Source organism: Bactrocera neohumeralis, chromosome 2, assembly GCF_024586455.1.
Source record: "Bactrocera neohumeralis isolate Rockhampton chromosome 2, APGP_CSIRO_Bneo_wtdbg2-racon-allhic-juicebox.fasta_v2, whole genome shotgun sequence".
Classification (NCBI taxonomy): Eukaryota; Metazoa; Arthropoda; class Insecta; order Diptera; family Tephritidae; genus Bactrocera; species Bactrocera neohumeralis.
The window spans coordinates 47223657-47251169 of record NC_065919.1 but is presented as its reverse complement, the minus strand read 5'-3'; the positions used below and the strand labels follow the sequence as shown (position 1 = coordinate 47251169).

Genomic DNA, 27513 nt, shown 5'->3' with positions numbered 1-27513 from the left:
TTATGTCTTTACGCCAAATTACCTAACTACCTGTTGCTGTATTGACGCATTCACAAATACGTTTGCGGTCGGTACAACTGTTGGGCTAAAACAATAAACTCAACATCTTTCTTCTTCATTACTGACTTGCGGCTTCAATGTTTCATTGCAGATTACATTTATTTACTTGCTTACTTGCTTCCAAATTTGTTGGGAAAACTCACTTTCGTGCGCAGCGATGCCTGCTAAATCAGCACAAATTATCGGCGCGCATGCGCAGGTACGGCGACAGCGCACATTTTGCACCTGTGCAAATACCTGTAGCAGTGTCTTCGTCACTGCACTTGCCAGCGACGCTATTAAATGCGGAAACTACCAAAGCATTTCGCGCTTCTTTGGCTTTGCTCTTGAAAATACCTTGATAAAACCAGGCGTGCAGTGACGCCAAATTTTAGTCACGTTTCGTTGCCGAGCGACACACACGCAATTCGGAAGCAAGTTGCGTTGCGCGTTTTCATTAGATTTGGTTATAAAATAAATTTTTCTTTGGCAATGTCAGTGAAAAGTTGGCACCTTCTTTTATATTGCGCGCTTGTGGCGCTACCACAAATTCGTTGTGCAATCTTCGCTTACGATGTGGATCGTAATACGAGTACGAATAATTTCAATGAAGTGATCGAGCGTCCGACAGGTTGGCTGCAGGCGGCACAGGATATGATCGCCAGTCCGGCGGGGCATGTGGTGACGCAGGTGGCCAAGGAGCTGATCAATCGCTCCACAGGCAATAGTCAAGTATGTGAAGCAGAAAAGTGGTGCATAAAATTTAAGAAGTGAAAACGAGTCTGAAAGCAAGTGTAAACGATTAATGGAACTGAACCCTGATACTAGAGTTTATGTGAAAATTTTGCAAATATTACTACTTATAGTTAAGAACATGTTGATTTGATGTGTTCAAATACCTTAGACGGATTATATGTGCTTTTCTAACCCTGTTTTAAAAAGGTCGAATAAAAGTATAATATTCTACACATGGGTATTTCATATGGCAATTATATGCAGTTATTTCTAGCAACCTTCTTTGGTATAAACATTATCTTGCATAATAATGAATGTTTTCGTACAGGAACTTTAAGTGAGAGTGAATAATTTTTAAATTAATCTTCTAAATTCGGAACGGAGGTCAGTTTCCCAAAGTTACCGGTACACTTTGCTCTCTTGGCAAGTAGTTGCCGAAAATACCTGTCGGAGACCAATAGAACGATGTTACTGACTCAATGCGTCTATTTAGACTAATTATCGTGGAGCATGTTGTCCGTGTTGACCAGAGAGGATATAATCCTGAACTTTCTCACATAGGCACCATTGGCTCCAAAACATGGCAATTCAAATAATAAAATTAATAATTAGTAAATTACAGAATTACTGGACATAGCGAAGGACCACTGCCAACATCGTTTCAATAGTACTTATACGTGTTTCCAAACTCTCGAAATATTATCAGAGAACTGGTAAACTTCTCGATTTAAATATTTAAACCGGATTACCAGCCTTTTTAGAATTACCTATAAACAAAAAAATCTGAAATTTTTGAGGAAAAAAACTTCAAACTCGGCCATTGCGACGTCTTTTCCGGTGACCCTCGGAAAAAAATGCGCCCGCGTTAGCAGGATAACTCCTTACAGGATCACCTAAGCTGAAACAAGAAAAACGTTAACTTCGGCTGCACCGAAGCTAATATACCCTTCACAGGTGCATTTCTTTTAGTAACTATGTGTTCAGTTTGTATGGAAGCTATATGCTATAGTAATCCGATCTGAACAATTATTTCGGAGATTACATCGTTGCCTTAGAAAATAATCTATACCAAATTTGGTGAAGATACATAGCAAATGTGAAAGTTTTGCATACAAGAACTTGATTCCGATCGTTCAGTTTATATGACAGCTATATGTTATAGTGGTCCGATATCGGCCGTTCCGACAAATGAGCAGCTTCTTGAAAAGAAAATGACGTTTGCAAAATTTCAAATGGATATCTTAACAAGTAAGGAAGGGCTAAGTTCGGGTGTCACCGAACATTTATACTCTCGCATGATAAAGTGATAATCGAGATTTCATTATACGTCATTTACATATTTTTCAAATACCGTATTTTTGTAAAGTTTTATTCCGCTATCATCATTGGTTCCTAATGTATGTACTCGTATTATACAGAAAAGGCATCAGATGGAATTCAAAATATTGTTATATTGGAAGAAGGCGTGGTTGTGAACCGATTTCACCCATATTTTGTACATGTCATCAGGGTGTTAAGAAAATATTATATACCGAATTTCATTGAAATCAGTTGAGTAGTTCCTGAGATATGGTTTTTGGTCCATAAGTGGGCGCCGCCACGCCCATTTTCAATTTTTAAAAAACGCCTGGGTGCAGCTTCCTTCTGCAATTTCTTCCGTAAAATTTAGTGTTTCTGACGTTTTTTGTTAGTCCGTTAACGCACTTTTAGTGATTTTCAACATAACCTTTGTATGGTAGGTGGGCGTGGTTATTATCCGATTTCTTCCATTTTTGAACTGTATATAGAAATGCCTGAAGAAAACGACTCTGTAGAGTTTGGTTGACATAGCTATAGTAGTTTCCGAGATATTTACAAAAAACTTAGTAGGGGCGGGGCCACGCCCACTTTTCCAAAAAAATTACGTCCAAATATGCCCCTCCCTAATGCGATCCTTTGTGCAAAATTTCACTTTAATATCTTTATTTATGGCTTAGTTATGACAACGGACGGACGGACAGACGGACAGACAGACGGACGGACGGACAGACAGACATCCGGATTTCAACTCTACTCGCCACCCTGATCACTTTGGTATATATAACCCTATATCTGACTCGTTTAGTTTTAGGACTTACAAACAACCGTTATGTGAACAAAACTATAATACCCTCCTTAGCAACTTTGTTGCGAGAGTATAAAAACTGAGGGACTAGTTTGTATATATACAGACAGACGGACGGATATGGCTAAATCGACTCAGCTCAACATACTGATCATTTATATATATACTTTACAGGGTCTCCGACGCTTCTTTCTGTGTATTACAAACATCGTGACAAACTTAATATACCCTGTTCAGGGTATAAAAATACGTGTTTTAGATACAACCTTAACTTAGAACTTGTATGAAGGAAAAAACTGAAAACTGGATTTTTGGCAAACATTTTTACAAAAAAATTAAAATTCAGTGAATATTTCGCGACATTTTTTTTTAAAATAGTTTTAATCGAAAAGAAATCCTTCGTTGAAATCTTTAAGAATGTTTCACAAAGATCTTTGTAAAATTTCATGAAGATCGGTTGAGTAGTTCTCGAAAAATCTTGCCAACCGAATTCAAAAACACATTTTCGAGAAAAACGAGTTCTCAAGGCGGATCAACTTGAAAATTTAGAACGATATTCTAGAGTTGATGTACAATTTAACAAGACAATAAAACCAATGATTTTTTGGAAAGGCAACCCATGTAAACCCTTAATACTCTTACGCGTTAACCCTACTCACCAAACATAGAAAGAACAAAGATATGGGATATTGAATGAATATGTAATTGAAATGGTAGGGTTTTCTTGTAAAGAAAATATTTATACTCTAACAACCCGTTGATACAGAGTATTATAGTTCTGTTCACCTAACGTTGTACGTATCATCTAAAACTAATCGAGATAGATTTAGGGTTATATACTTGTATATATAAATAATCAGGATGACGAGAAAAGTTGAAATTAGCTTGACTGTCTGTCTGTCCGTCCGCCCGTCCGTGCAAGCTGTACCTTGTGTAAAAATTGAGATATCTCGATGTAGGTTCCTTAGTAAAAAAAAACATTTCGAGTTAGTGGATGGTCGTAATCGGACCACTGCCACGCCCACAAATCGACAGTTTTAAAATCGGAGGGTAACCCCGTTCACTCCTCATATAACGGTACTGTTGAAAACTACTAAAACGCGATAAATCAATAACTAAATATGCCAGAGACATTTCATTTTACAACCGAGATCGTAAGAGAGAGCTTTATGGGAGCCAGTGTGAAAATTGGACGACGGGCGTGGCACCGCCCACTTTTGGTGAAATATCTTGGTACCAACCGATTTTGACAAAAATTAGTAGATGGCGTTATTTTTATATTTCTATGTCACGTTGTGAAAATGTTCGAAGTCAGACAATAACCACGCCTACTTCCCATATAAGCAATTAATATAACGGGATAAAACTTTGCACGCATAATGTCTTTAGTGTGTGTCACCTTATGACCAAAAATTGTTTAAATCCAATAAAAACTATTCAAGCCCTTCGGTAGCGTATATTTAGACCCCGATACCCATAGTTGACTTTTGATAGAAAATGTCGGTGAATGTGATATATATATAACTAAAATTAAGGGATAATCCCCTTATAATGGTATATGATTATATCAAAAATGGGTTAAATCGGACCAATATTTTCCTTAGCCTCCATATACTTAATATACAGATTTCCGAACATCCGGCTGACTTTACTCTATATGATTCGTTTTACCCTTAAAGTATTTCCTTGGCAAGTTGCAAGTGTGTAAAATGTTCGGTTGCACCCGAACTTAGTCCTTCCCTATTCGTTTTAATTGTTATAGTCTAATTACAAGGTCGACCTTAGATAGAAAAGTTTTAACTCATTGGTCCACATTACAAAGAAAAGAAAAAAGTACTGCCTGGATATGTTGGCCAACTTTGCCCAGTTCCAAGAAGTTTATATTTGGTTTTATAAACAAGCAAAATTGCCGCATTTGGAACGAAGAGCAACCTGAAGAGATTCAAGAACCTGCCATTTTATCCAGAAGAAACAACGGTTTGGTGTTGTTTGGTTCACATTTTTTTAAACATGATGCCGGTGGGAACGGTTTTGAGCCGTTCGATTAGCTACCAAGATCATGTGATATCACACCGTTAGACTTTTTCCGGTGGGGATATGTAAGGTCCAAAGTCTATGCGGAAAAGCCTATTTTTTTTCAGGCCCTGAAGCAAAACATCATGCGTGGCATTCGCCAGTTACCAACCGAAATGCTCGAACGAGTTATCGAAAATTGGAATCAACGGATGAACCATCTGAGACGAAGCCGCGGCCAAGATTTTAAAGAGATAATCTTCAAAAAACAAATGCCGAATGATAATGAACATTCCCCATTAAATTTGAAGTTTTAGTGTTTTTTCTTTAAAAAAGTAGAGGAAATGGATCACGCTTTAATAACATCTCAAGTATTTTGTGTACTTGTGTTTGCAAAGTATAGTATATTCAAGTTATATTTACCTAGTATCACTTGCTGAAAGACCAAATCACTGCAACAAGTTTTAATAGAATTGGCTTTTAATTCTGCTTAGAATGGAGGATAATTTATTATACTACGAGTATATATGCCTGTGCATCATCTAATTTATATGTCATATAAACTTCTTCTCATCCACATTTATTTATTTTTCCAATGCAGGTACTCAGCTTGAATCTGACGAACCTACTTATCATAATTCTTCTAAAAATATTAATATTTGCCGCTGGCATGTTGGGTGCTGGACACTGGAGTGGCTATGGATATGGTTATGGACATGCGCGAAGTGCAGAGGGTAAGACAAAAATTTAAACTTATAAGTTTTCTCGGAGTTTCTTACTACTAATGGATATTAAAAGTTGTTGAGAATAACTTTCTAACCCTTTCTAACTCAAAATATGTATATGTTGGAGGTTAAGATATTTTAGATTAAAGGCATACCCCATGCCGGTTACTCATAAAATGCAATGTTAAGAAAGCGGCCTAACAAGTGTCTGTTCTAAGAAAAAATTTAAAAATGAGCTTTCTACGTAATCTCATGTATCATTTTTCCATACCACCTTGCTTTGAAGCCCTAAAAATTTCCTAACTTTGACAATTTGACGAAAGAGTAAGGAAAAAGTAATCTCTTTTGGGAATTTATTAAACATTTATTTTACTTATTTTTTTTTAATTTTTATTTTGAATTTTCGGAATAATTTTTTGTAAAAAATCATCGGTAGTAATTATATAAACGGTATTCTTTTTTGTTGTAATTATATAAGGTTTTTATGTATATACTAAAAACATATATAACATATAGTAAATATGTATGTATGTATGTATGCTAAGTTAAGTATGTAAGTAAAAATGAATGTTTGTTTGTTAGTAACGAACATTTTAACTCTCGCACGATAAAATGATAATCGAGATTTCATTATCCGTCATTTACATATTTTTCAAATACCCTATTTGTGTAAAGTTTTATTCCGCTATCATCGTTGGTTCCTAATGTATATACTTATATTAAACAGAGAAGGCATCAGATGGAATTCAAAATAGCGTTATATTGGAAGAAGGCGTGGTTGTGAACCGATTTCACCCATATTTTGTACATGTCATCAACGGGTGTTAAGAAAATGTTACATACCGAATTTCATTGAAATCGGTCTAGTAGTTCAAACAACAGATATGGTTTTTGGTCCATGGTGGCGGCGCCACAGCCCATTTTGAAATCATTTTTCGGAAAAGCCTGATGCAGAAAGATCCAGTATTCTGCAATTTTTTTCGTAAAATTTAGTGTTTCTGACGTTTTTTGTTAGTCGGTATCCATTTGCTTTTCTTTCGGAATCGCAAACTGGAAATGATGGATATCCACTCTATCGTCGTAGCTCATCAGACGACCCTACAACTTAGAGTAGTGAATATCGAAGTTGACAACATATGGATCATACTATATTCGCCACTGATGTCTAATTCACATTTAAATCTCATGTCAATGTTTGATATTGTAGTTTGGTGAAATCGATCAAATATGTTTGCAAGTAAGTCACCACAGGATGCAACATGGCGGTTATTGGTCTTGAACGATACGGTCGAACTGCAATAAAGTGCTTTGTTGGATATTTACTTTTGCAATTCATGAACGTTTTCCGACTGTTGTGCGTCTCGCAGTTCATTTGGAGAATGGCCAAAGAGTGTTTTTCAACCCAGAGAATACAGTACACCCAGCGGAAACACCTCCAACAACAAAATTAACATTGATAAGTTTTTTCTCAACTTTTGTCAGTGATCCGTTTGCGATAACATTGCTCTATTCGGAAATATCTTGACATTATACATGGAATGCATCGTCGAAGAAATAGTTACGCAGAAAGCAAGGCCAACCAGTAGATGAACATCCAGGTGTGTTCTCAACTAATGCATTAGGACGAATTTACACAATCCACCCGAAACAACACTTCTACCTACGGTTGCTATTGATTAATGTACGCGGTTAACTTCATTTGAGTCATTGCGTACTGTGAATGGTACGGTGTGTACAACTTTTTGAGAAGCAAGCCAGCAATTACAATTGCTGGAACATGATAATCACTGGAATCAAACGATGGACGATGCGATAGCTACTTCGAATACAAATGAAGATCGCACACTTTTCGGGATAATCATTTCGACATATCAGCCTCCAAAACCGCGTCAATCATGGAATACGAATAAAAGTGACATTGCCAAAGACATTTTACATCGTATTCGCCAAGAATTGGAAATGGGTCGATTCGGGTGGATACTTCCGGTGGTATGATATCAATTGCATCTGCCGTTTGTCAATTCACGAAAGATGAGCTCATCACGAATGTTCGGACATTGGCCAAATTATCATAACTATGATTCCTTAAGTGCACGCGCAATGTTTGCTGCCAAAAATACCGATGTTGTTGACTTAAACTTGAGATTCAAAGTCAAATTCCGGGAGATTTGCGTTAGTACAAATCGATCGATCGTCTTGACGTCGCCGTGAATTATCCAGTGGAATTTCTAAATACTTTGGAGAGGCTAGGTATGCCACCGCATCATTTGCGTCTCAAAGTAGGATCTGTCATTATTATGTTTCGCAATCTTCATGCGCCGAAACTTTGTAATGGAACCCGACTGATTGTGACGCCGCTATGAAATACAAGGGGGCAGAATGCTTGATTCTTCTAATTCCTTTGAGTTCTAACGATTTGCGATCTCAGTTCGAATGTGTTCCGTTTCCAGTGAAAATTACATTTGAAATGACAATCAAGGATAGTTGCATAGTGTGTGGCATAAATTTGGAAGTGCTATGTTTTTCAAACGGCCAGATATACGTGGCGTGCTCACGAATTAGAAAACCATTTTTTCTGTACTTCAGAACAGAAACCAAAAAATGTTGTTTATCAAGCTGCGTTACATTGAAAAAAAAAGGAAATGATAAATGCACCTTTTTTTCCATTTCAAAACACATAATTTCACACAGGACAACGGCTGCGGGGCCAGCTAGTTTCATATAAAATTTGCTGGTAAAGTAATTATGTCTTTAGCTTTATATAAAAATTTAGCACAGTAGACACAGTAGACTCAGTTTAGACCAATAATAACTTGAAAAAGTATAACAAAATCATATGTTGCTTTCTGGATAAATAGTTTACTGATCCGAATGCTTCGACACCAGAAGGAAAACAAACTGCATGCTCCATCTCTTTATTGATGACTAGTCCTGCACCAACCGGCCCATCTATCTTTCAGGAAACTTTCTGATCACGAGTTCTTCAGACATGGAATTCGGGTTTCTTGACTTTCTCCACATTTTCTCTTCCAACTACACTATTTTGTGTAGTTATTATTTTACAAGGAAAAAAATGTCTTCAAAGTGGTTGAAGAATTCTGCCCGGATGACACTCTTCGCCGAGTATTAACCAGAATAGCTTTATTTAAATAGAACCTACTTGCTTGCACATATTGAATCCTTCATTATCTGTTCTTACTGATACATAATAGTTTGAACTCAGATTTGAATACTGCTCTATTTATAATACAATAAATTGCATATACGAAGAATGATAAAAAAAAATTTTGGTTTAATTTCAACTTTTTTTTAACGCCGCCATTTTGTCAGTTTTTGATTTTTTCCTTACCGTAGGCCAGTGTAAGGAGAACGTCCGGTGTGTTTATCGCAGGAACCTGCTGGCGTCAGCCTTACCCTGCGGCGCTCCAAAGCACAGCGGATCAAATCAATGCGTAGATCAGCGCCCTGAAAATGCCTGGCATTGACAGTATGTAATGGACCCACTAACCAGCAGGCAGGTTACTTACGTGGAAAACTTCCAAATGACTCTAACTATTCGGCATTCCAACTAGTTTAGATCACACCGCTGACATCTAGCCCTCTATCTGTATAGCTAATCCCCATTCTCTCAAGGCTACTGATATCCGAGTATATTGTAGATTCTGCAATGATATGTACACAATCCTCAACGCGTGCTCCACGCATACATTAAACCTTTCCGATAGGTTTCTTCTATGCAAAAATGCATTCAGAAGTCCATGCGCAGGAATTAGTAAGCCTAAGCTCAGACAGAATTTTTAGTCTGGGTTTCTTTCCACAAACCAATATCCCGATGTACTCGTAATTCACCCGACCGGGATCGATGTAACTCGAAAACTAAATATAAATATTTTTATTCAAAACTTTCACCGTATATTCCTAAATTATATTTAATCTTTCTCCATTACTTAAAGTATTTTTATTGTAGCTTCCTTTTTTAATTTCCAAGAACCGCCTTTTTCGAAGCCGTCTCACATCACGTCACGTCAGAACTCATTTTTTCCCATTAATACATGTTACTGTTTCTCTTACAGATATCCACTTTGGCTTGAGTGACGGCGAAGATTACCTTATCACCGGTTTCTTGGCAGCACAAGGCATCGGACTTGATGATTGTCTATATGCAGCGGCATGCGCCAGCCCGAATGTGGCCTATGAATATGCAAAGGCCGCAAAAGCATTAATTGAAGGCATCGAAAAGTACGAGGGGTAAGTAAACCACCATTTATATCTTCGAAAAGTAAAATAATTTTCCTTTTTTATTTATTCACCAGCAATGCTTTCAATAATCCGCGCTACAACGATCTCATTGTGCTGCTGGAGAAGGCGGCCTATGATGGCTATCGCGGCTTGCCCTGCAACAGATCATCGAAATGCGATAATATTAACTGAGCAGACTAACAGATAACCACACCGTTATATACATTAACAAATACATTTTTCAATGATTACTTTTTATTGTATTGCTATTCAATTATCAGTAAGTAATTTAGCATTTTTTATTATTAATCAAACAGACTATTATTTATGCTAGCGTTGTTTATAAAAAAATTTTAATCGCTTGGTAGTTATTTACAGTCTTAATATGTTGCTCTGCATTGTTATTACAATAAAGGTAGAAATATTTAATGTTTATTACATTATTATTAATAAAAAAACACATCTCGATAATAACTACTTATGAGTGTAATAATTTAGCAAAAGGTTTCTTGAAAAAAAGCATAATGCTTACACATGTGTATGTATATACTTATAAATGTTTATTTTCTATATTTTCACTATTGTTTACATATTTCCAATCGCTTGCAAATTGAGCTAATTTTCCTACAATTAATTACCTACTATTTTTTCATATTTTACTCCACACACTACATTTCATCTTTTCCTTCCGTCCCATCGCTTGGCTCTATTGCCCCTCTGGCGCTCCAGTAACCGCTTTCACATATTCCGCATAGTGTAGGAAGCCATCCTTATTAGCATCCGCGATTTGCAGGAACTCATCAATAACCTCTGGAATATGTAAAGTCTGCTGCTCTAATGTTAAGCTTTCAAAATTTAAAGCACTCTCTGGCACTTACCTATGATATGATTCAATTCTTCGGTGGCGTTGTGCAGGAAATTATCTCGATCGACTTTTTTGAAATGTTCATCTTGATGTATGGCCGCTTGTAGCATCTCCAGTCCATCCAGAGCATTATTATTATCGCTGTCATGAATCTGTTGGATTAGTCAGTAGATTAGTCTATATCTCTTATCAACAATTTCTGCCGTTTTGGAACTGTCAATAGCAATGGCGTTGTTTTTTTTTACAAAACTCGCGTTCGTTCGCCTCTTAATTGTTTACAATGAAAACAATAAAAATCATAGCAACTCAAATCTGATAACTAACAAATCATGATGTTAAGCCTATATAACCGGAACGGAAACTTATAATTAAACAATTAAGAATTGTCAATTCGGCCGAAATCTCTAACTTTTTGCTATATGACTCTACAACAAAATGCTTTGGAACTTTCTCCCCTGATTTTCCCTACAATTAAATTCTAATTAATTGAAAAAAACATTTGGTCCAGTTCAAAAGGTGTATCATATTAATTTTATTCTACATTGCTTTCAAACTTGCCTTAATATTTTTTTCTTGCACAAAATTCGAACACTTTTTTAGAAACCATGAGGCACAGAAACTTTCGAAAACATCCAGTTTAATAAAAAGTCTTAATTTCGATGACTACATCTATTCTATAGTCAAAAAGCTTCTTATCGTTGCCATACATTAGACGTTAAGTTTTCTATGTTTAGAGACTGATGAGCTGAGGTTACGCAAAACTTCAGGATATTGACATAATTTCCAAAGGAACCAAAAAATACCACAATACTCAACTCTTTAAGCATTTGATTAAAAAAGAGATGAGCGAAAACACATACATATGTACACAACAGTTTTTATTAGGTTTGTCAAGTTGGTGTTAAGGACCTCTCAGAAGCCTTAACATAAATTCTGGTAGCGCTTTTGGATAACTAACGGGTAACTTAACTGATAGTTAACTTAAAAATCAACCTGAAACTCAAAGGTTCATAACACTCTGTAGGCAATTATTTATTTTGTATCCTAGAGAGGTATTGAAATTTGTATCTACTGCTCAAAGCTACGTCTTTAATTGGAATGTCTCCCGAAGATTTCGTCTTAAAGTCGATGAAAAAACGAATTTCCGCAGTTTTGTCTTCGAGTGTGGATACCACGATTTCTGATTGATAATAATTGCAGAAGAACAATCCCTCTTCAGGAAAAATGCTCTATGCATTACACCTCAGATTTACTCAAGGTAATGAGAGTACAAAAAATTCTAATATGTATGTCTGTAAGAATTAGATATGATATCGCCCGGTAAGCTAAATATTTTTAGACCTAATATGAACTTATGCGCATCTTTTTCGAATGAAGAAACTTAGAGCCTCTCTATATATCCTTACAATACTTTCTTTTGGTAAATATATTGTAGGATTGACCTATAGGTTAATGCTTCTTAAAGTGTCACGTGGAAATCTTAAATTCGACTCAAGTTAATTATGCATAGAACTTTATTTCTCCTTTTGAATATTAAAAAAAAAATCTTCTTTAAACGCCATTTGCTTACATATAAATTATAAATAAATACATGTTTATCACTAACTCAAAACTATAGTATATAGGTTGTGTAAAAAAGGAGAAACTGCGTTTCCGAAAAGTAGCGAAGAGTTGATCTTTACGAATATTACAAGTTTTTCAATAGAATTTATATTCAGATCACGCGTGAATCGTCTCAAACTGTCATGTTATTTCTGTTCAATATTGTTTGCCACTTCATCATGGAAAGACTTACGCTTGAACAACGCTTACAAATCGTTCAACTTTATTACGAAAGTTCGCTTTCTGTAAAGAATGTGTTTCTCTCTTCGCTCAACTTATGGCCAACATAAACGGCCTACTGAGCGTACTACTTGCAACAAAATCACCCATCTTGAGATCCATACCTTATTGTTGGATAATACTCGACCGAATAGATCACTTCTAGCACGCAGTGAAAAAAAATATAGTAGCCGTAGCTGGGAGTGTACACGAAGACCGTGGAGAGTCGATTCGGCGCCGTTTGCAGCAACACGGACTGACGTATGGAACGACTTGGCGCATTTTACGTCGAGATTTTTAATTGAAAGCGTACCAAATACAGCATGCCAAGCTCCATGGACTCTTGCAAGAAGACCCTACGTTTTCGAACCAAGTTTTGTTCAGCGATTAGATCAATACCTGGCTCAATGGGTATGTAAACACGCAAAATTACCGCATTTCGGACGAAGAGCAACCTGAAGATATTCAAGAGCTGCCATTTAATCCAGAAAAATAAGAGTTTGGTTAATTTCACGTTATGGGCCGGGTTATTGTCCACCAAGATCGCCTGATATCACACCGTTCGATTTTTTCCTGTTGGAATATGTACAGTCTGAAGCCTATACGGACAATCCCGCTTCGATTCAGGTCTTGGAGCAAAACGTAAAGCGTGTCATGCACCAGTTACCATTCGAAATGCTCGAATTGAACTGAACGGATAGACCATCTGAGACGTAGCAGCGGCCCACCTTTGAAAGAGATAATCTTCAAACAAGTAAAAAAAGAGCTAAGTTAGAATGCAATCGAACATTTTATACTCTTGCAACTTGCAACAACCAAAACCGAAGAAATGCCATCAGATCTCAAATGTCAAGAGATTAAAGAATGAAATGGAATTTAAAATTGTGTTATATGGGAAGTAGGCATGGTTGTAATCCGATTTCGCCCATTTTTACATTGTTACATAGGAAAACAATAAAAATGCTATGTACTAAATTTAGTCGAAGTCATTTCACCAAAAAGTGGGCAAATTCGGTTTGAGCCACGGCCACTTTTTCCAAAATTGTTGCCCACAAGTGCCCCTTGGTACTGTGATCCCTGGTACCAAATGACAGTTTTATATCTTAATTAAGAGGTTCAATAGGAGAGGAGGATACCATCTCAGTCTATACCGACGGGTCCAAAATGGACTGCGGAGTAGGCACGGGGGTTTTCTCCGCTGATCTAGGCATATCTCTCTCTACACGTCTACCGAACTCGGCTAGCATCTTCCAAGCAGAAGTACTAGGCATAGATAAAGCCTGCGAAGTTCTATTAGAAAACCACGGGAATATACATAAAGCAACTATATTTACGGATAGCCAGGCGGCGCTCCTGGCCTTGGCTTCACCTATGACAAATTCCGGCATAGTTCACAACTGCAAGAGAGCACTAAGCTCAATAAAAGACAAGCTCCAACTAAACTTAATCTGGGTTCCCGGCCACAGGAACATTTTCGGTAACGAAAAGGCAGACGAGTTGGCAAAGGCAGGAGCTTTCCTCAACGAATCCGAGACGGAGCTAATACCAAGCCCGCTAGGATCGATCAAAGGAGATATCAATAGACAATTTCAACAAGTTGCAAATAACAGGTGGAAAAACATTACAAAATGCGTCATAACTCAAAAATTATGGCCAAAATATGACAGGAAAAGAACCAACGACTTATAAAATAGGTCAAGAAAAAGCATTTACAGAGTAACAGCTACCACAACAGGGCACTGGCCATTTGGGGAACACACATCCAAAATGGGTATGCCCTACAACGACATCTGCCGTGGCTGCGGAGTAGCAGGGAACAAGGAAACAATCTTCCACTTTCTCTGCGAATGGCCATCTCTAGCACAGATCCGACACAAAACACTTGGAATCCATCAAGCACCAAACCTTGAATGGATTTCCACTAAAAGCATATGGGACATAAGTAGTTTCATCGCAACCTCAAAATGGTTTGAGAGAGAAGGTGAAACGCAATAGCAGATACAGGAGGTTCTACGAATAGTGTCAAAATGGCACATCAAGTGCTAATTGAGCCCGATAGGGCTGCACTCCTACCTACCTACCTATATCTTGATTTAGTACTTAGTTATGGCACTGACGGACAGACAGACAGTCACTCCGATTTCAACTTTTCTCGTCATCCTGGTCATTTATATATATATATAACCCCATATCTATCTCGCTTAGTTTTAGGTGATACGTGCAACCGTTAGGTAAACAAAACTATTATACTATTAAGCAACAGTTTGCAATAAAAAAACAGTTTGGTATAAAAAAATAAAAAAAAAACCGAAATTTATCATCCTGTTGAACTAATATTTAGAAAAGCACAAATCGTCAAAATCAAAGGAAGGCTTTTAAATGCATTACTTTCCACAAAAATCTTCAAATCGTGTAAAATATTTATAGAACAAATATTTATTATATAAATTTATAGGTACTCACCTTAAAATAGTAGAAATTCTTCTCCTCATCGGACATGCTATCCAAATTGACATTTATGCCCATTTCCTTAAGATCCTCATCGATGCGACTGCATGTAAAGTAGGAAAGTAAGATTTTATAAATAAATATATTTTTTACAGCCAAACAACTCACTGCTCTTCGTGCGTTAAATGCTCATCCACTTTACGTGTTTTGGACTGTTCACTGCGCGGGTGATGCGGTCCGCGCTTTATAGCTGCACAGGGGTCCATTGTTTGGCTGAATGTCGCTACACAGATTATAAAATTTACAAAATTCAACAATTTACACATTTCTGCACGAAAACTAAAAGTTGCGGTGCAATTCCGTTTAAAATTTTGTCAAATAGTGCAGCTTTAACACTGAGCAACTCGTTACTTTCACGACAAATATATGTGATAGGGAAATTCGGCAGGTGTGTTCTTCACTATTGCTGAAATCAATAAAAGATGCAAACCGCAAAGGAGAGCAGTGCGCAAGTCACGCAAATGCGCTTGACACTTCTAACACATAGACACAACCCCCAAAACTGTGCGTTTTGACAGCTGACAGCAACTGTAGGCAGTCAGCTGTTGCACCGTTATCAGAGTGACAGTTGTGTTAGCGCTTAGCTGAGAGGGTGAGGATTACTTACATATACGCTTTTTAATGTGTTGCTTCGCTTTGGTGTACGTTAGCTTTCAACTTTCTAAACTTTCCAAACTTTTCGAACTTTTTCTATTTTGTTGCTGCAGCAACAAATGGCTGTTTTGTCAATTGCACTTCATTCGTGAACTTTTAAACAAGCTCTCAAGCGAGTATAAATTCCGAATCAAAGCCAAAATATTTTCACAACTTTTACGAGTCTAAAAAAATCGTGTTTAAAAGTCTCTTTCAACGTTTTTTGAACATTTTTTTCCATTAAAATACAAGTAACCCGCATAAGCATCAATTTAATACTAAAATGTGTGAGCATTATTGTGATGATTTGGAAACCTTCAATCCCGAAATTGAATACCAGAAGTTTTTGAAACGTAAACCCATCGTGCAAACGGCCAAGTTGTATGAGCAATTGCATACGCGTGAGAAGATCAAATGCCCGTGTGAGTATTGAGCGCTAAAGAGTTGAACCTTATCTGACCTTAACTACAATGAGTTTTCTTCCTTGCAGACAACTTCAAAGGCTATGGCGTGGAGACGGACAAGAACACAATGTATCGCACTTGCAATTCCGAGTATGGCTACTATGCACCGAATGCCTATACAATACCGACGCGCTACTTTCCCCTCTCACAGAAATTCTCCAATGAACTTGCTCGTTGTGGCATGTATCGGAATTTCTCTCTGAATACTTTAATGGATCGTGCGTATTTCTGAGTAACTCTTTGCTTGGCGTCGCATTATTGCGGTATTTAAATTGGGAATATGTAAATTGCGCCTTCTCAAAGCCAGTTTAATCATCCAAGTATTTGTTTGTGTGCCAAATGCTGGATAATTAAATTGAAAATATCAATAAATTCAAGAACATAATAAAATTTAAGTAATTTTTTTGTCCTAAAAACTATACAATCTACACATCGTCACCTAAAATGCAAAATAACGTAACAACATTTTCGGAAATTTACAGGGGAAAGAATAAAACACGTTATAAAATGGAAGATGAGTGAAACAAAATTGAAATATTGGTTAAAACTGGGTTATATCTGATAGCAGAACCTAAAAATGTTGGGCATATGTACTTATATGTATATAAGTATACATAAAAACAATGCATTGGCTTTCTGCAATCCGAGCTTTCAGATCGATATCAAGCGCTGCTGATGAAGTACTAGTCAGCATGCCGCCTATTGACATCCAGGTGGACGAATATACCAGCTATCAGAGCCGTCTACAAGGCGGGAAAAAGCAGAGCGAACCAAGAGCCTTGCAATATAGCAGCAGCGGTGGTAAACCTCGTCCAAAGAACGATGGACCCACAGACTGATCCCAGGCATTCATTCGTGGATAGACAAATGACATGATTTCCACCTAACACAAAAACTGAGTGCATAGATGACTCTGAACACGTTTTTTTTCAGTACCCTCGTTTTTTAAAAGTAAGCTAAAATCTACACTCGGCGGTGGTGTAACGGTGGAAAATTTGGACTTGGAGTTTTGATGCTTCCCCATACCATAAAAATTAAAAATCAAACCAAGGCAATCGCAACAGTTCCAACAAGACTGTCAGTCCCGACGATTCGCATTGTGTTATCAATATTTCTGAAAACTTGTATTCCAAAAGTGTAGGGCCTCGTTGTCAAATTACCGAAACGGAAACGACAAAACCAAATTGCAGCTAATTGACTACGTATTATGGTATAACGACCATAACACCAACGAAACTATAAGAATATTCTCTTAACAGCGAATTTTAAGGTAACGGAGTTGAAGACTTGACCACTGCACAAATCATTATTAGGGATGTTTATCACGAATCCGAGTCATTTTTAACCAAGCACATATAGTTTTTCAGCCCATTTTTCAATGCTGCAGGTTCCTCTAATAATTCCCCTCATGGAGCTTTAACGAGACATTAATCTATTATTGTGTGTAAACACTGAAATAATTTTGAATTACCGCTAACAAGAGCTTTGCAAGCTAAATATATTTCAGAAACGGTGAGGTAAATACAGAATATTCTCAAATTTTTTCATTATTTCTAATTAACATTAGGTGGAAATCACGAACAGCTTTTGGTGTATGAGAAAATTGTGAACAATCTAGAGCTAATACCGCTTTAAATGCTCAGCTAAGAAAAAAAAGAAGCGGAACAAAAAATAGGTTTCATTAGAGAGAAGTATGGAACTCAATGCTTAAGAATTACGAAAGAATTAGTAGACATGTTTCACACATCCCTCTACCAAAGTAAACCTTCTAAGAAATTTAAACTGTGAATAGGGTCGCCAAAACGAACACTGGCGGCTCCTTCTTTGTCCATATACCGGTGAGGGAGTTATGGGTGCAAAGATGCCGTTGGAGGAGAGGGGCAGTGAGCTTCTTTGCAGATAGGTCAAAGCTTTGAGGGGGAAAGTTAGTGGAGAGGTTTACTGTCAGGAGCTCTCTACCAGCTCCAGCTTCAGACTTCCTGTATCCATTAAGGTAGCAATAGATTTTCTGCTCCGGAGTGCGGCCTCCTTCAGAGAGTGACGGTACTAGCCTTGAACTCATTAACAGTGCGCTCACGGTTGGTCAAGGAGTGCCTAACATCGTTATCAATAGCATCGAGTTTCTTTGTGAAAATCCTGGTATGGGTGGCCAGGCCAGAGCCGAATCGCAGGTAATTGTTAAGCTGATAAGCTAACGTGGAAAGGCGTCCAAGGACCGATATCAGTAGAATGGGAGCGAGTCGGTTCATCCGTATCCTTTTGTGTACTATAACTAGATATCTGAGCTTCGCGGAAGCTTGGCCAGCACTCGGCAACCATCGGTACATGCGCTGTCACAAAATCGTTTTGGCTCAAGATCTATGGCAAGGGATCTAGTGCTCCCTTTGCCCTCAGTAAGGATGTGGGATTTTAGCAGCCCACTGCCGTATTGGCGTCCATGCTGTAAGGCTGGGAATCTTACCAGATGTCATCTGCATCTACAACTCAACACTTCATTCTTGACTATCCCGCGTTTGGGAGACCAAGGCTTAGACACTTGGATCGTATACCTTCAGACATCCCACCGAATTCGCGGGAATAGAAATTAAACGTCTGCTATACAAGGTGTGTTCCAAAGTAAACAGGACAAATGGTTTTTTCGGCAAAATCAATACAGAAGCATGTCGAACGAGTGTTTTAGCCCGTTGGCCGGTATGGCCGCCATAACGCTTTCCTTTCATGGGTAAATGCATTTTTCCGAAAAGGAAGAAGTCGCACGGTGCCATATCAGGTGAATACGGGGGTGTTTAGTGGTTAAAATGTGATTTTTGGTCAAATAATCGGTCACAAGCGTCGATCGATGATGTTGGATTCTGAGCAATTTTTGGTCGTCTGTCAATTTGTGCGGAACAAACCGTGCACACACCTTTCGTAAGCCCAAATGTTCGGTCAAAATGCGATAAATTTCGGCTGATTTTTGATGAATTCACGCACAGTTTCGATGGAATTTCCGGTGATCACGGATTTTGATTGGTCCACATGTTGATCGTCATTTATGTCTTCACGACCACTTTGAAAGCTCGTGTACTCTGCTACGGGATATACAATCATCGCCATAAACTTTTTTCATCAATTGCAACGTTTCGGTAAAAGTTTTACCAATTTTGAAATAAAATTTAATGTTGGCTCTTTGTTCGAAGCTCATTTTCGCACCAATAACACAAACACACTGACACTTAAAATGCAATAACTTCACTTCCAATCAATGAAATGTCATGAAATTCTGACTGGACAATTAATAAAGATACCAGATTCGAACGCACCAGTCGTCATATAAATTGCGCCAACAGAGAGCGCTAGACGCAAAAAGTCCTGTTTACTTTGGAAAACACCATGTATTGGCAACTAAGCGTTTTGCTAATTTTTATGTTCTTTTTTACGACTTCACAACGGACTACATACTACTGTGATCAAATTGAAAGGTGAATTTTTAATTTATACTTATTTTTCGAATCGGTAAATTTTTTTCTGTAAGTTGGTAGTACTGTTCGTGACATCTCTGCTAAATTTCACGTCAAAATATTCATTAGTATTTGAGATACGCGTCGTTTTGTGAGGCTCTAAAAGTAAATTATTCGATTTTTACTATGTCTGAATTTATTGAGCAAAGAAGTGTGATAATGCATCATCTCATACTGCATTGGTTATTCGTGATCATTTCGCCACATTTTCAACTAATATCGTGCCGCAACCACCGCATTTGCCTGATTTACCTTCATGTTGACTCAATTGAGGATATAAAAACTTAATCGAAGAAGGCTCTGACGGCCACGACGGAGAACTTTTCCAAGTGCTATGAAGATTGGAAAATTCGTTGGCATAAGTGTATTGCAGCGGGAAGGGACTATTTTGGAGGAATTGAAATGGACAAAATTCACCTTTCAATTTGATCACAGTAGTATAGCAGTCCACATATGATCTCTCTGGATCAGCAGTCTAACCTAACTTAATGGGGTATATTAAGTTTGCGACGAAGTTTGTAAATAGAGGAAAAGTTGGAGATCTATACAATATTCATATGTATATACAGTAGAGGCCCGCTAATCCGGATCAATTAAAACCGGCCCCTATCCGGATTACCAAAGACATATCAGAACTATGTATGTATTATGAAAAAATATTTATAAATTTCTGTTTGTTTATTATAACAAATAATACACATGTTCCAAAAAAAAAAAAACAAAAAAAACTTAAACCAATAAAGCATAAAAGCGAATATGGTGAATAATAAACATGTGATCCGGATTAGAGAATACGGATAGAGAATTTCGGTCCGGATTACAAGGGTCATAATAGAAATTTTGAGTTTTTTAACCCTCTCCGGATTACAGTGGAAGACGGATTAGGCCATGTCCGGATTAGCGCGCCTCTACTCTATACAAAACGAGGTGACGAGCTGCGTTCATTTAGCCATGTCGAACTCTCTGACTCCCTGTTTGTCCATTAGTCTATATATACGTGAACTAATCCAACAGGTTTTGAGATGTCGATCTAAAACTATAGAGTAGAGCTGCGGTCAAAATCAAGTCTGTATGAAAAACTTTTTTATCTGATAAGATATTTTCCCTAACTTTGATATGAATTATTATCTAAGCCAATGTTATAATCTCCGAACATATTTCTCAGATCGAACTACTAAAGCATATAACTGTCATTCAACATGATATATCAAGCCGATCAAAAAAGATTTTTATAAAATATAATTCTTCCTTATTAAGCTACCTTAATTCGAGTGGAAGGTTGCTTAGATCACACAAATATAAATGTAATATCCGTGAAATAACTTTATCTTTAATGTGAATACCGTTATTCAAGTAAACGCAAACTTGTTTTGAACTTTGATTGACATAACGTTTTTTTCCAAACAAAATTTCAAAGTCACTGCATAAAATAAAGTCAAATTAAAAGCAAAAAAAAGCAATTCAATAACACAAACTTGATAAAAATTCAAATTTCTTAGCAATTCACGCAGCTAAAGCTTTGAGCGAGTAAAGAAACTACCACGCAAGTACAACATTGAAACAGAAGCCCATACAATAGCAACAACGACATGAGGTAGGTACTCGTATTTATGTTTGCAAAAGTTTCAACAACGCTGATAAGCGGCAACCAACGACGAACTTCCAACGACTTCTCACGCCCTACACGCATTTGTTTTTTGTTATTGTGTTGCCCAGCGAGGTGAAACAATTGTTGAGCTCACTTTTGTGGGACATTTACGGCAAGCAACAGAGAGAACAACATTCAAGGCGGTTCAGCAAGTATAGCGGTAAATTTAGCAAAGACGATCCGGACATGTTCGACTTCAGTTCGTTGAAATTCGCCAGTTGCGCTGAGGACTTAGAACATTTTAGTGTACGTAAGCTCATTGATATTTCCGCCATCTTAAAAGTTGAAATACGTTTGATGGGGCATTTCTTGGAACGTGTGCTAATCTCACGTGAACGCAATCGAAGGCATCAGGACGCTTTGTGCGGCTTCGTGGACGCATTGCTCTATGTACGATACCGTGAGTATATTTTCAATAAGATACAGTTATTTAGTAAAATTAAGGCCTATTGGAAACGAAAATGAAGTTTTTGAAATGAACCAATCCTATAATACTACCTCTAACTTTTGGGACTTTACAACTAAATCGAAATAGCGTTATTTCATTGATTATTGAATCCGTTGAGAGTTAATTCAGTATGTGACTAGGTTAAGGTTAAGTTAGGTTTGATGACTGAACATTAAGATGAAGGTCAATCTCGGAAACCAGTAGGTAGTCCTTTGTGAAGCCATGAAAATAGAACTCCTATATACGATGTGCAGGACAATCAAGAAGAAAGTGTTGAGATGCACCTGGTATCCGGTAAGATGCTCAACTTTACAGTGTGGACGCTTGTTAGAACTCCCAGAACCAGAAAGGGGCTAATTTTTCTGAGGGTAAAGATATCACTGGATCTCTTCCCTCGACGTTGGGACAAAAGAATATTGGAATAATGCAAGAACCGATGAGCAGAGAAAGCGATGGGAGAGCAGAATCCCGACGCGTTCCCTTTCTACTGACAACGGATCTAGGTCCCTTACCTTGCCAGCGCGTCAGCTTTATAGTTACCTAGTTGGTATGTGACTAATCTATGGAAGATCGTGAATTCAAATACCGATAAAACGTCGGTTATGACTTACCGGCCAGATCAATCAGCCTCATTCTTTTTGTAAAGGGTTGTCATGAGGTCTGAATTTTTCAAATTTCAATCCTATCAATCTTAAACCTGGGAAGTGCAACTTTTTCCTATCTCAATGTCAATGTCCTCTCATTTCTTGCATTTTACTAGTAGTTGACTGACCCTCACGTCAGCTTCGCGAGCGCCAATCAATCATTAGGTCATGAAATCATAAGATCATTGTGGTCCAAGATAAATTGCAAAAAAGTTTAGTTAGCTTTTTGCGTTCAATAAGGTTCGGATTTCTGTCGTCTATGGTTACAAATCTTGACGGATGTCACTTGTAGAAGTTGTTTGGAAGAAGAAGTTAAGACACTTTTTTTGGTATTCTACATTAGTTCGCTCATCCCGGTGAGCTTGCGCAAATTAAGTTAAATTATTTTCATGTGTTCAACCAAGATGCTTTGCTGACTAATGAGATCCAAAGGTAATAATTTTATGGCATCACGAAGCTCTATCTTGTAGACAAGCTATGTACGTATATAACCTAAATTCAAGAGATTCAGGTTGCTTTGAGTCGTTTTTTTTTTGAAAAATTTTTATTGAACCATCTGTAGAATATATGCAGAATCTCGAAGCGTTGAAAAGTTTATACTCTCTCAATATGTTGCAACAAAAATGTTAATAATTGTATATGTAAAACTAATTGAAATATATGTACATGGACTTATTTCAATATAAATGATCAGGATAACGAGATGAGTTGAATTCCGACTGACTATCTGTCCATCCACCTGTTCTTGCAAGCCATTACAATTAAATTGACCAATTCGCTTAAGGCAAATGTTTTCGGTAGCCTCTCAGAGTAGTTAAAATTTGTGAAACTGGATGGGTACCACGCCCATTATGCTGAAAACTACTAAAAGTGCAATAACTCACTAAATAAACGAGTCAAAAACGCAAAAATTTACATCCAAGAAAGTATGATTCTACTTCATAGGAGAAAGTAAAAAAATTGAACAATTGTTCTAGAGCATTCATTGCATCTGCAGTTTTTTGGAAGCAATACTAGGGCTGTCACTTGATGCTAGTAGTGCGGTACAGTATCATCAGCATAATGACGGCATTTTGGAGTTAGAGTTGATCAATGTAAGGTCTGATGTGTAAAGAATGTAGAGCACAGGCGCGAATACACTGCCTTAGGGCGTGTACGAACAGGTCTTATATCCGACTCAGCGTCACGTCCTCTAAGTAGACGTCCGATTGTGCAAGTAAAACTTTAGCAGCAAATAATAAGGCATTCGTAGTTTTTCCTTTAATTTGAATAATAGATCTAGATGCCAGACTTTGTCAAATGCTTGGCGGACACCAGGAAACACATCGGAGCAGTATATATTATTTTTCATAGCATTAGTTATGAAGCTCTACCCTACTACATTGTTCAGTTGTGCCATGAAATTTTCTGAAGCCAAACTGATGCTTCTGAATAATCTGTTTGTCTTCACCAGATGTTCAGGTTTTCCGTGTTTAAGGATCAAAGTAACCTCAGTGCATTTTCATTGCTATGGGAAATGAGAAAGTCTGAGCATTCCTTTAAAAAGCTTAATATGCTGATTACAATGTCTGGAAGCGCTTTAAGTCCAAACGCTTTAATTCTATCATAACCTGGCGATTTTTTGTAAAGCTTTGATCTCCTCCTTCACTTATACAGCCTCTATTTCAGCAATTGGAAATTCCATTTGCTTGTCAAATCCAATTCTGTCTGACTGCCGCATTGTTAGATCCATCACTAAACTCTTAGGAGTAAGTAGGAGTAAACGTGTGTTGGAGGTGTGTGATAAACACCTCGGCCTTCTCTGTATTGGTTCTGCACCAATGGACTCTGCTGTTTAAAATTGGTGGGCATCTAGATATCGGCTTATTCTTTTGTCTAATCACATTCTAAGGATTGTTTACTGGATCTCCTGGTTTAGCAGCAATCATAAACGCCCCTAGGGACTTATTGCGCAATTTCCAGAGAACGGGCTTCAGCTTTGTTACATTGCTTTTGATTGAAAAGTGTTTTGTCATTTGGATTTCTACTGACTTGCCATGCATGCTGTCTCTTCTCTCTTAGCTTCGTCATTACTTCATTGGACCAGAGGTGTCTGGTGGTTTGGTCTGGACGCTCTGTGTAGTTTTAGCTTCTGGCGTATTTATATTGGCGCCGTTGTGTAAGCTTCTGGTCAAGACTTCCGCAGCATAATCGATATACATATGCCTCAGAGGATATGACGATGTTGGGGTCCACATTGTCTCCTAGGGAATTGCGATAATTTAAAATATTCGCCATTACTATGGTGGGTTTATACATTGCGAGTACCAGCGCATTAACTGCGTGCAAAACTGCGCTGTGATCAGATACCAGGTCCGAAGAAGTGGTAGAGCCTATGTACCTAGAATTAAAACCTTTCGAAATACCAAAACCAAGAACGTCTGGAATTTTTTTGGTTCACCACCTGTATGACAGATTTAATTCATGCGAGAGTGTAAAATGTCCGATTACGCCCGAACTTTTCTCTTTCTTAGTTGTAATTTTATTTTAAGTCTTTGAAGAAGTCTACTGTATACTTAAGAAATTATTTTCCCCATATGCTTACCACGAAATACTCCATCAGACCACTACTATTATTATAATAGAGATGAGGGTTCAATACTGATTCAGTTTCATCTAATAGAATTCCATACCCGCCGGGGGAAGCAGAGGAAGAAGAAGACCTCAAAGCCTTTGAAAAGCCTTGAAAAAGAAAGACCTGGCGCCTGCGAAAAAAAGAAACGACTGGCGCGCTGTTATTAACTCGGCTATAATCGCATAAGCGGTGTCTACGCCAATTGATGAGAGATACTGATTCAGTTTCATTAACGAATTCCATTTTCGAATAGATAATCTACTTGTTGAATTTACGTTACAGATAACCGAATATATAATACCAAAAAGTCCCACTTTATTACCCACTGTGCCAACTGTCAGTATCGATATCGTGTGACCACTGCGCAATCGCGAAAACTGTCAAAAATGGGATTCAATGTCAAAGTATTCACTAATGGTATTAGCACTTCACACAAAACCATTCAGTCACGTCGGACGTCTGCTGCTAGTAACAACTCTTGGATCCGGAACAGAATACAGTGGTTATAGTTAAGTGTGCGAGGAGCAAAAAACAAACTGGTGAAGCATTGACCGCAAATGCGCCTCCACCAGCAACACACCGCATAGCCAATAGTTGCCAAAACAACAACAAATTGTGTAAGGTGCGAAAATGCAAGAAAACGTAGAAGGAATAAAGCGAAAAAAGCAAAATAATGAAACTGCAAAAGTTTACAAAACAAAAGAGTGCTTGAAAATAGTGGTGGAAAACAAAAGAAAAGTGGTGAAAAAAAGACAATTTTTGTGATAACTGTGCGACCACAGCTGCTGGCACGACGTAACAGCATTCCAACATATAAGCGAATCACGCACACATATATATACATATATGTATATATGGTTTAGGAAAGGGAGCGAGCAATTTAGCGAACTACACACCTCACGAGTTGTGTGCGATAGATGAAGCGCTGAGTAGGCGCAGAGACGATACCTACACCCTTTCGCACGGCAAGTGGGCGCTGTTAGAAAGCAGTGTGTGCATGTGTGTGCGATAACGCAAGTACACACACGCATATTACCCACCATCGTTAGCCTTGATATTCTTGCTGGTGGGTTGGTCGCTTGGATGGATAGTTCATTACTCGTTTTATTTTCAACTGTGAGGGACGCAGCGTCACAACGGTGTTTATACGTACATACATATATGTATATCAGCATGTGTGTGTGTCTGTGTTGGCTGGTGTGCTAAAAACGTGCTGTCAGCTGAGGTCGCCATAATGCAGCGCATTTGCTTGGCGTCCGTTGCAGCGTTCTGCTGCTTTCGAGCAATTTTCTGTTTTGTTTTCGAACGCCTTTCGCAAGCAAATTTTTATCATAAAAAGTAGAATTGCATACTGAGTTATCAAAAAACCGTGTCGAAAGTGTATGTGTGAGTGTGTGTGAGCAAAACAAGTGAAGAAGTAAAATCAAAAAACAAACAAAAAAATATTTTCTCCAAGAGAAGCGCGAATCAGTGTGTTAAATAACCGTCAATCGATCGCAGTGCTGAACAAAAACAAAAATGAAGAAAGCAGCAACAAATCAGAAATTTCCTTCACAACGCACATCCGGGTTACTCATCCGCCATGGCGTACTCTGAGTCAAAGCTCAACTTGCCCACCAGCGTGTAACTATTTAGCTCAGCATCGTTGATTTTTGTTATCTATTTGAGCAGCGTACTTTGCTTTTATTGGAAACTCGTGAATCCGTTACGTCGAAATTTCGCTGCTACTGCTACCTGCATTTGTGTGGTGTGTCTGCGTACGCGTTTGAATATTTCGGCGTAGAAATCTTACTTCAAGAGATTACGAAAACGTGAGGAATTTCTTAATAGAAATTTGTGGCGTTAATCGAAAATTATTTATGACATATTTCTCTGGGTGTGATTTTAGTGTTGTAAAATTTAAAATTTTATAATTTTTAGCTTGTAACAGCGAAGTATTCCGTTTAAGAATCTAGCGGATCATATTTTTATATATTTTTATAAAGCATCTTAATCTTACGTTTTCTTAAGCACACCACACTGTGTTTTGTGCCTAACTCATAAAAGGAATATAACAGAAAATAACTTAAAAAAGAGAAAAAAGTTTAATTTCGACTACACCGAAGCTACAAAACCCTTCATAAATAACAAAAATTTTATATAATGACCTAATTGTGATCGATCACTTTGTATAGCAGCAGCTTTGGTATGCATAGAGATGTGATCTTTACTCAAAGAAGATAATTCTCCATGCCAAATTTAGTGAGGATATCTCGTCAAGTAAAAGAATTTTCCATATATCGTCAAAAAATGCAAAATAACCTAACATCACTTTGCATAAGTTTACAGGCGAAGGAAAAACTTTATAATAGAAACCACTCATATTGAAACAAAATTTCAGTTTTGGTTATAAAATGGTTATATATTGGTTATATCTGACAGCAGAAGCTGAAAATTGTATGCTTCATATACATAAGCATGTACATATGTAATATGATGTGATAGTGACTCGTAAGCAATACATTTTTTGATGA

General features: G+C 37.6%; 4 protein-coding genes across 11 annotated transcripts in view; 3 read left to right on the top strand and 1 right to left on the bottom strand.

Moving 5' to 3' along the window:
• Positions 1-531: 531 nt before the first annotated feature.
• On the top strand, positions 532-10243 carry LOC126750994 (uncharacterized). The gene is made up of 4 exons (XM_050460883.1): positions 532-771; positions 5493-5625; positions 9690-9864; positions 9930-10243. Exons 1-4 carry the CDS (start codon positions 532-534, stop codon positions 10045-10047), a joined length of 666 nt encoding a protein of 221 aa, XP_050316840.1. The 3' UTR covers positions 10048-10243.
• A 149-nt stretch (positions 10244-10392) lies between these two features.
• LOC126751000 (multiple coagulation factor deficiency protein 2 homolog) lies at positions 10393-15487 on the bottom strand. Of its 2 annotated transcripts, none has more exons than XM_050460892.1 (4): positions 15158-15482; positions 15005-15092; positions 10734-10872; positions 10393-10665 (listed from the first exon to the last, which is right to left on the bottom strand). In XM_050460892.1, exons 1-4 carry the CDS (start codon positions 15313-15315, stop codon positions 10562-10564), a joined length of 489 nt encoding a protein of 162 aa, XP_050316849.1. In that variant the 5' UTR covers positions 15316-15482; the 3' UTR covers positions 10393-10561. The 2 variants fall into 2 exon arrangements, with proteins under 2 accessions (XP_050316849.1, XP_050316850.1); XM_050460893.1 differs by having other exon boundaries at positions 10574-10681; positions 15158-15487.
• Positions 15488-15666: 179 nt separating this feature from the next.
• On the top strand, positions 15667-16659 carry LOC126751004 (piercer of microtubule wall 1 protein). Its single transcript, XM_050460898.1, has 2 exons — positions 15667-16104; positions 16173-16659. The coding sequence occupies exons 1-2, from the start codon at positions 15966-15968 to the stop codon at positions 16376-16378; spliced, it is 345 nt and encodes a 114-aa protein (XP_050316855.1). The 5' UTR covers positions 15667-15965; the 3' UTR covers positions 16379-16659.
• An 8799-nt stretch (positions 16660-25458) lies between these two features.
• Positions 25459-27513, top strand: part of LOC126750929 (uncharacterized) — a 64998-nt gene continuing 62943 nt past the window's right edge. For 6 of the 7 annotated variants that reach the window (XR_007665833.1, XM_050460747.1, XM_050460745.1 and 3 more), the window contains exon 1: positions 25459-25622. The gene's annotated coding sequence lies outside the window, so the exon portion shown is untranslated. The remainder of the gene's footprint in view (positions 25623-27513) is intronic. The other variant, XM_050460746.1, reaches the window with a different exon arrangement.